This window comes from Barbus barbus, assembly GCF_936440315.1.
Source record: "Barbus barbus genome assembly, chromosome: 4".
Lineage (NCBI taxonomy): Eukaryota > Metazoa > Chordata > Actinopteri > Cypriniformes > Cyprinidae > Barbus > Barbus barbus.
The window spans coordinates 32449993-32458409 of NC_136732.1; the positions used below are offsets into that span (position 1 = coordinate 32449993).

General features: G+C 36.3%; 1 protein-coding gene across 2 annotated transcripts; it reads right to left on the bottom strand.

Annotated features, from left to right (window-relative positions):
• Nucleotides 1-227: 227 nt before the first annotated feature.
• On the bottom strand, nt 228-8051 carry LOC306866046 (ATP-dependent RNA helicase DHX58-like). Of its 2 annotated transcripts, XM_079411010.1 has the most exons (12): nt 7932-8051; nt 6981-7154; nt 6665-6869; nt 5799-5989; nt 4966-5079; nt 4666-4798; nt 4405-4584; nt 2967-3214; nt 2476-2787; nt 2196-2386; nt 1280-1373; nt 228-1156 (listed from the first exon to the last, which is right to left on the bottom strand). In XM_079411010.1, the coding sequence occupies exons 2-12, from the start codon at nt 7152-7154 to the stop codon at nt 974-976; spliced, it is 2025 nt and encodes a 674-aa protein (XP_079267136.1). In that variant the 5' UTR covers nt 7932-8051; the 3' UTR covers nt 228-973. The 2 variants fall into 2 exon arrangements, with proteins under 2 accessions (XP_079267136.1, XP_079267137.1); XM_079411011.1 differs by lacking the exon at nt 7932-8051 and having other exon boundaries at nt 6981-7409.
• Nucleotides 8052-8417: the final 366 nt, after the last annotated feature.

The window sequence follows — 8417 nt, forward strand, 5'->3', positions numbered from 1 at the left end:
AATACGAACGGAAAGCAAGACTGCGTGGCGCCATCTAGTGGCTGACCATAAACACTATCAAAAATCGATCGGAGAAACTCCACATTTTGAAATAGAAAACCTTATCTTTAAATTTTCATACGGGTTTCTCCTCATGTAAATCTATGACTGTAGTCTTTTCTCACACACAGGTTCATAACAGTAAGTATCCACTTGTGTAGTAACTATAAGGATGAAAATACACTAAATACAGTGCATAATTGTTTTATTTTATTTTATGTATAATATATAACTCATGTGGTAATGCAGAAATGTAAAAAAAGTCATACATTATACACTTTTTTTTTTTGGTTTGTGTGAAACATAAGTGCTATAAACAAACCTGTAACCAGTCTGTAAATAAAGGCTCACAGATTATGAAGCATGTTCACATTTCTCCTCATTTGTAAGTCACTTAGGATAAAAGCATCTGTTAAATGAATATATGTAAATGCTCCAGCAATCTGAAAGTGACAGTCTGAGCAGACTAGAGCTCAGTGGGGGCCATTAAGAGCTTCAGGTGCAATTAGAGATATATTGCACAGTAATGTCAACAATAACTAATAATCAGAGAGCAGCACAGTCCTGATCCCAGAGATGGACACCAGAATAATCAATTAAATTGTTATAAATAAATATACCATCAAAACATTTAACACAAACACACACCTTTCTCAGATAAAACAAAACTTTTACATGACAGAAACTACCAAGTAAACACTACAATTTAAAACTCTGTTTTGAGTACAAACAGCTCTATTTTTTAGAGGTTCCCAGCTGTCTTTTGAGACCCACAACCGACCCCAAAAGCATCTACTTAATCTACATAATCAGGATGGGTCAATTCATATTTAAATGATGCTAAGTAGTTTGTGACTTACAGCAATCAATGGCCCCTTGCAGTACGTCCTACAAGTAGAAAAGTGAACAAATCTGACACGGTCACATGTTTTGCCTAGTCTAGGTCAGGGAAACGGCTGCTCATGTCCTCAATAAAGTCGAACTCTTTCACCTGGAACTCAACATCTTTCCACTGCTTGGGAGTGGATTTGCCTCCAGGAGTCTTCAAGGAAAAGCTCTTTATTTTCAAGCAGGGGAGATTTACCACCCTCTTGAACTTAATCTCCATTCCCCATTCCTGAGGAAGAGAGAGACAGAGGAATGAAGAAAAGTAGGTCAGTAGGGACTTCTTCCTGTGTTTATTTGGATACATTTATAATACAACATGTGATCTGCATTCATAAACTAACACAATCTGTACCTTTTCACAGTTCTTGCAGCTGATAACCCGTCCAGGCTCCCAATCTTCAAAGCTCCTCTCCAGAACGACCTGCCCACCTACTCTATAATGCCTCCTATGAAATGCACCAATACAGACATGTTTTCTTTTGATCATGGTAGGGATCATTGACTTCATTGTTTTTATTCTGAGCTAATGACATTTTCTGTCCCATAAGCTATCAAACAAACCCTTTTTGCAAGAATAGCATGTTTAATTACAATGTCTTTGCCATAACTTTTACGAAATTTGCACTCAAGTAATAAAATGAGGCTCTAAGAATAAACCATAAATGTCACTACTGTTCAAAAGTTTGGGGACAGTAAGTATTTCTTTTTTTTTTTAAAGAAAGAATTGTACTTTTAATACATTATTCACCAAGGATGCATCCAAATGTTTCAAAGTGACAGTAAAGATTGTTACAAAATGCTTTTCTTTTGAATTTTCTATTCAACAATAAATCCTAAAAATAATAAAATACATTCCAGTTTCCACAAAAATATTAAGAAGCACAACTGTTTTCAACATTGATAATATTCAGCATATTAGAATGATTTCTGAAGGATCACGTGACACTGAAGACTCGAGTAATGATGCTGAAAATTCAGCTTTGCATCACAGGAATACATTTTATTATAAAAAATATTTAAATAGCTATTATTTTAAATTATAATATTTCACCATATAATTGCTTTTACTGTATATTTGATCTAATAAATAAGCCTTGTTGAGCAAAAGAGACTTCTTTCAAAATCATTGAAACAACTTAATGACCCCGAACTTTTGAATGGTAGTGTACTGTATTTCATTAAACTCTCCTTGGTTGCACATTTTTCAGAATTATTTTATGTCTATTTGGTCTGTAATACTGACTGTCATGTACCCCGGAATAACTCACTCAAACTCAGTGTTGATGTTGACATGGTGTGTATTTTCTATTTTTCTTAAATCTTCTCCACCGCAGACTGGCAAGAAGCATCCTCTGCATTGAAACTGAACCTGACCAGGACTATAGCGCTGCTTCTTCTCATCCTTATTCCTCTCGGCCTGAATTCGAATCATAACAGCGATTTGTTGGAGCTCGGATATCTGACAGGAATAAAGAAACAGAAGTTGTTTTTAGGAATTTGAAATCTGAATACTTCAAGTTTTTCTCTTATTTGACGTGAATTGCAAACCTTGCGTCTGAACTCCCTGGGACTCATTTGCTGCACTTGGTCAATAGCTTTTGCAGTCAGACTTTCTAGATACTCATTAGTATGTTCCCTGCGTATTTCACGCCCACCTTCTTCAGCCACCACTGAGTAGACGCTGTTCACAGCTCGAGCCCGCCCACTGGCCTGCTGCTGAGCGATCTCATTGGTCAATAGCCCGTAACGTACAACTAAGTTGCATTCTGGGATATCAAGTCCTTCCTCAGCTACACTGGTGGAGATAAGGAGGTTGAGGATTCCAGTTCTAAAATGGTTTATGGTTTCCTTCTGTTCATTCTAAGAACAAATACAAAAAAAGGAAGTACAGACATATATATTTATACAGACATAAATAGGAAGTAGAGGAAGTTATAACTAAACTTCTTCCTGTAAATACTGTACATTGGATATTTTTCTTCAAGTAAACATGACTAACAAATGCTTTTTGAGCAAACCATTTTCTTGTGTGAACGTACCTGAGTCATGTGATTTGCACCTGTACCCGCTCCTGTGAGAATGCCAGCTCTGATGTTGACCCTCTGCAGCGCAAGGTTGGAGTTCACCCAGTCAAACAGACAATGGGTGCCCCGGCGGGTCTTTGAGAAGAGGATACCACGAGAGTTTATATCATTAAACTCTTTCTGCAATGTGCATTGCAACTGGGCCAATTTGAGGTTTTCATAGCAGGCATTCGATGCTAGCTGTTTAAGCTCCACACGGTTCTCTGAGCAGAAACAGAAGAGCGGAAATATATCATCATTTGAGTGAATGGTTGAGATATTATCAGCTGAATGCTAATAACAAAGACAACATTATCAAATGTTGCTTCAACACAGACACAAAAATAAAAGGATAGTAATCTAAATATGCACAAACAAAGCTGAGATTTAAGCAGAAAGCAAAATTATCAATGAATAATGGCTTTAATTTCAGCCCGTTTCCCACAAAAAAAAATTATCATATAACTTTGCAAGACTTATATAACACACAAATCAAGTGGACTAGATTTATGAAGCTTTTTTTGAACTGATGATAAAATTTTGGCTAATAATTATGTTCATATTATGGTCTATAACCAATAAATTCTATTACAATTCTATACTATTTAGTCTAAATAAATTAAAAATGAAATACAAAAAATTCAATTCAATCATTTTAAATCCTACATGTTAATTTTGAGATCACAAAATGATAAAGTACAGTATAAAAATAGAATTCATTTTGAAATTAGATAAAGATTAACAGCGTTATTAAATTATAACTGTTTTTTTTAATATTAACTTTAAGTGAGTGTTAGATAACAAAGGTAATCTAAATTTAACAATAGGGTGCACAAGCAAGCACAAGTAAATACATTTATCAATATATTTAAATATATTAGCAGATATATATCTAATGCTGAGTGTAAATGTCCTTGCACAGTGAGTCCAAAATTTGTGTATGCGTTTTTTTCATATTCGACATCCTTTCCTATCAAAATGCTTGTTACGGATGCGAAAACGCAGAAAATGAACCTGATCCAAAACTTTTATGACAGACAAAAGTTTCGGAGGCAGTGTGGAAACGTGATTGACACAACATGAGGTCGTATTTATTTTTTAACGTGCAAAAAAAATCTGATTAAAATTTCAGACTCCGTGTGCAGTGACCTTAACATTGGCCCATAACTGCTATGGTGCCAATATACTGTATTTCTGTCCTTTTTGAAACTTAACAGCCCCTTAACTAAAGGCTTTCACTGTATGGAAATATAGAATGCCAAATTTATCCCTCTGTGTTATTATTATTTGAATGTGTGTGGGAAAATAAAAGCCATACAGGTTTGTAACAACACTGAGGTCAGTAAATGATTAGGGGTTAACTATCACTTCACAGGGCATCGCAATAGTCAACAGCACAGTACATAATCCACACCATCAAAAAGTCCCTGGAGAAAGATGTCTGTTCCATCCAGCAATTTCCTTGAATTGTAGAACTCGTCTAGGCCCTGGAATGCGTCCACCATGCGAACGGTGTCATTAATGAGAAGAGCGTCGTTGTATTGCCGCAGGTGCAAAGCACACTGAGCAATCAGTCTGTTCTCATTCATTACACCTGACACACAAACAAATCATCAAAAGTCATGTTTTTGCAGGAGATTGAGAATGTACAACTTAAAGTTGTAGTGACAATAACCTGTTTTTTCTAGTTCCACCACATCAGCTTCATATTCCTGGGTGCCCATCTCTCGCAGGATGCGACTCACCGTTGACGGCATAAACTCATGAATCATCAACATCATTGTCTTCAAGTGGTCGCCAAATGGATCCTGTTGCACACAAACAAACATACACACATATTGGTCTTGAATGTTTGAGCAGTTGTACAATTACATTATGAATGTTTGAGCAGTTGTTGAATGTTTGAGCAGTTGTACAATTACATTACAATTACAAATACGATCACATTATGACTCAGACACACAGAGGAAAGTACCAGAGCTCTTTTTTCAACAATATCATATTGCTTTTTGGGTCTAGGAACGACTTTCTTCAGCACTGGAGCAAAATTCTTGGTGGACACAATTACTGAATCCAGATTGGCACAGATCTGAGAATGAGAGGAAAATAGATTCTTTCATTAGTTCACAGCACAAAATAAATTTGTTTTCAAGTGACTTGATGTTTGCATTTGTATTAATGTCCATTATGGGTCATGGAGCTGATAGTAAAGAGATAGTTCACCAAAAAATGAAAATTCTGTAATGAATTACTCACTCTAATGTCGTTCCAAACCCGTAAGACCTTTGTTCATCTTTGGAACAAATTAAGATATTTTTGATGAAATCCAAGAGCTTTCTGACCTTAAATTCAAGAACTTTGTGTTTATTTTTGTTTTCTTTACACACAAAGTATTCTTGTAGCTTCATAAAAATTACGGTTGAACCACTGATGTCAAATGGACTATTTTAATGATGCCTTTACCACCTTTCTGGGCCTTAAGCGTGTCAGTTGCTTTGCTGTCTATGGAGGGTCAGAAAGCTCTCAGATTTCATCAACATATCTTAATTAGTGTTCCAAAGATGAATTAAGGTCTTACAGGTTTGGAACAACATGAGGGTCGAGTAATTAATGGCAGAATTTTAATTTTGGGGTGAACAATCCCTTTAATATCAGATACATGACCCATAATGAATGAAAGTCTTACGGGTTTGGAATAACATGAGGGTGAGTAATAAATTATAGTATTTTCATTTTTGGGTGAACTGACCGTTTAAAACCCTTTTTTAAGCTTTATTGCCCAGTCCAAATGTGTACATTTAAACAAACCTGCAGTACATGTTCAACAGCTTTATCCAGTTGCCTATTTCCTCCTGTACCAGGTGATGCTGTGAGACCCAAAATCTGAGGAAGATTCCCTTCTTTTCTCACTTTCTTTTCAACATAGCGGCCCATTATCTTATTATAGACGCTCTCCTTTTGTGTATGGTGACATTCGTCTATAACCAGCAGGGTAAAGTCTGAAAAGAGACAAATGAAGTATACTGTTAAAACTTAGTACGACATCATGTTTTCGACCCAAAACTTTTACAAAATCAAGTGGTCAGTGAATGGAAATACTTAACCTTCAAAATATTGTCTACTTTAGAAGATCCAATTAAATATTGAGCGGTTTTATTTTTAATCCTTTTCTGTAAGGTTTTCATCCAAAAAATTGTTTCAAATCACGATTTGTGTCATTTCGTAATTTTACAGTACAGTTAACATTAACATCAAAATTAAATATACAAAATACAACAAACAAGTAAATAAATAAACTATCCCAGAATGGGTCAAAGGGTTGCAGATTTAGCCTGAATTAGGTTGTCACTTAGTAGGTGCTACTTGGTTAGTATTTACTGATAAACTTATATTTTGGGGTTAATAATTAAAAATAGTGAATAACAGTTCAAATGAGTTCATCAAAAGGTTTTTACATATTGGTTTGCATACCAATTCAACAGGTTATTGTGATTATATAGTGTGTTAAATGCAATCAAGAAGGTAGATGTATGTGAAATAGCGAAGTCTCTTAGTCTTATAATAGTTCTCACAACAATAAAACATGGGAAATGTTTTATTACATTCATGAACTGTGTGTAAAACTGCTGTAAGGCATTATGTATCATGGCGTGTCATGCAGAATCATCTGTTACCAGTGAGCTCCACGTGTTTTTCTTCCTCCATGTTGATCAGGGCATTCTCCAAGATCTGAGCCGTGCAGATGACCAGGTCTGAGTCCTTGACTAGACGCCCAAACAAGTATTTCTCATTACTGTCCCCACTGATGGCTGTTATCTTGTATGTACTCCCAAGATAAGGCTTGAATTCTTTTGCAAAGTGCTGGTCTACCAGATGCACCTGAGAACAATGGATATGAAAACTCTGTAAATCTAAATACAACAAGAGTAATCAAAAAGTTAAAAAGGTTACGCACAGAGTCAGAGTGATAAAGCACTAATCTGGCTTTACCTTGTTGACAAGCACTGCTACTTTGGCATTGGCTGTGGTCTCCAGGTGTTTCTCAGTGATGTAAACGGCAGCACGGGTTTTTCCTCCACCGGTGGGCAGCCAGATGATGCTGTTCTCCCCTCTGAGTGCTGCCTGCACCACCTCCTCCTGGTACGGCCTAAGATTGCAGTCCATCTACACTCAAACAGTCAGCCGAAGAAGGTATAATAAAGACAGCTATTTGCATAGTCAAAAATTATCAGTATTCATGAAGCATGAGTTGTGTCACCACACATACTAAAATGGTTTGACTGAAATGACTGACACATTTCCTAAAGCTTTAGGCACAGATCATTACAGATTAACCAGTGTTGGGCAATAATTAATAAACTGATCAAGTGCTATTCAGAAGATACAGTAAGAAACAGCTAGAATAACAATTGTGCAAACCAAAGAGAGTGTTTTAGATCTTTTCTCAACTTTCATTACTTTCTTATAAGCATTTAAGGTGAAATATTAGAAGTTTCCCCATTAATATCTGTTAAAGGAATAGTTCACTCAAAAAGTTAAAATTTTGTCGTCATTTTCTCACTCTCAAGTTGTTCCAAACCTGTGAGTTTCTTTCTTCTGTTGAACACAAAAGAAGATATTTTAAAGAATGTTGATAACCACACAGTTGCTGGTAGCCATTAACTTGCATAGTAAGGAAAAAATACTATGGAAGTCAATGGCTGCCAGCAAATGTTTGGTTACCAACATTGTTTCGACACATTCTTCTTCTGTGTTCAACAAGAAGAAATTGATACAGGATTGGAACAACATGAGGTTGAGTAAATAATGATCATCAAACGAATATTCCATGCTAAAAATATCAAAGCTACAACTTTGCTTACGGTTTTGTATTGAAAGACTGTAAACTAAGATCAAATAACTATCTGCACAAGTCAGTATTGTGTCAGTATGTTCACTCACCTGTGCTGCTGCCACTGTAGTGGTGAGGGGTCTGTGTGTTACTTAGAGAAGCTGAACCTCATCTGGTCTTTAAACCCGTCCCTTTATTAGCCTGCTGAGCAGAAAAACGAAACCGAAAACAGAGAAAGGGCCCAGCAGGAGGAGATGAATGACATACAACAAAATCGGGGCCAATTCAATGATAGCAGGCATCCATGGGCTGTTAGTATAATAATAAAAAAAAAAACTTAAGGTTTTTAAGATTTTGCCAATTGTTATCAGAGCTTTGTTTTTCTGTGCCCCTTGGCACAGCAGTGATGTGGAGTGAATTTTGATTCGTAAATGTGGAGCAGCTGCAACGAGGGCAGAAGAAAGTAATAGAGAGACCTTGATGGGGCCCCATTTGGCAGTCGGTGATGTTAGGAAATGAAAACTGAACGAACTGCCTTTGTCATCTGCCTGTTAGTCATGCTCTGATCAAAACAAACACATTATGGAAACAGACAG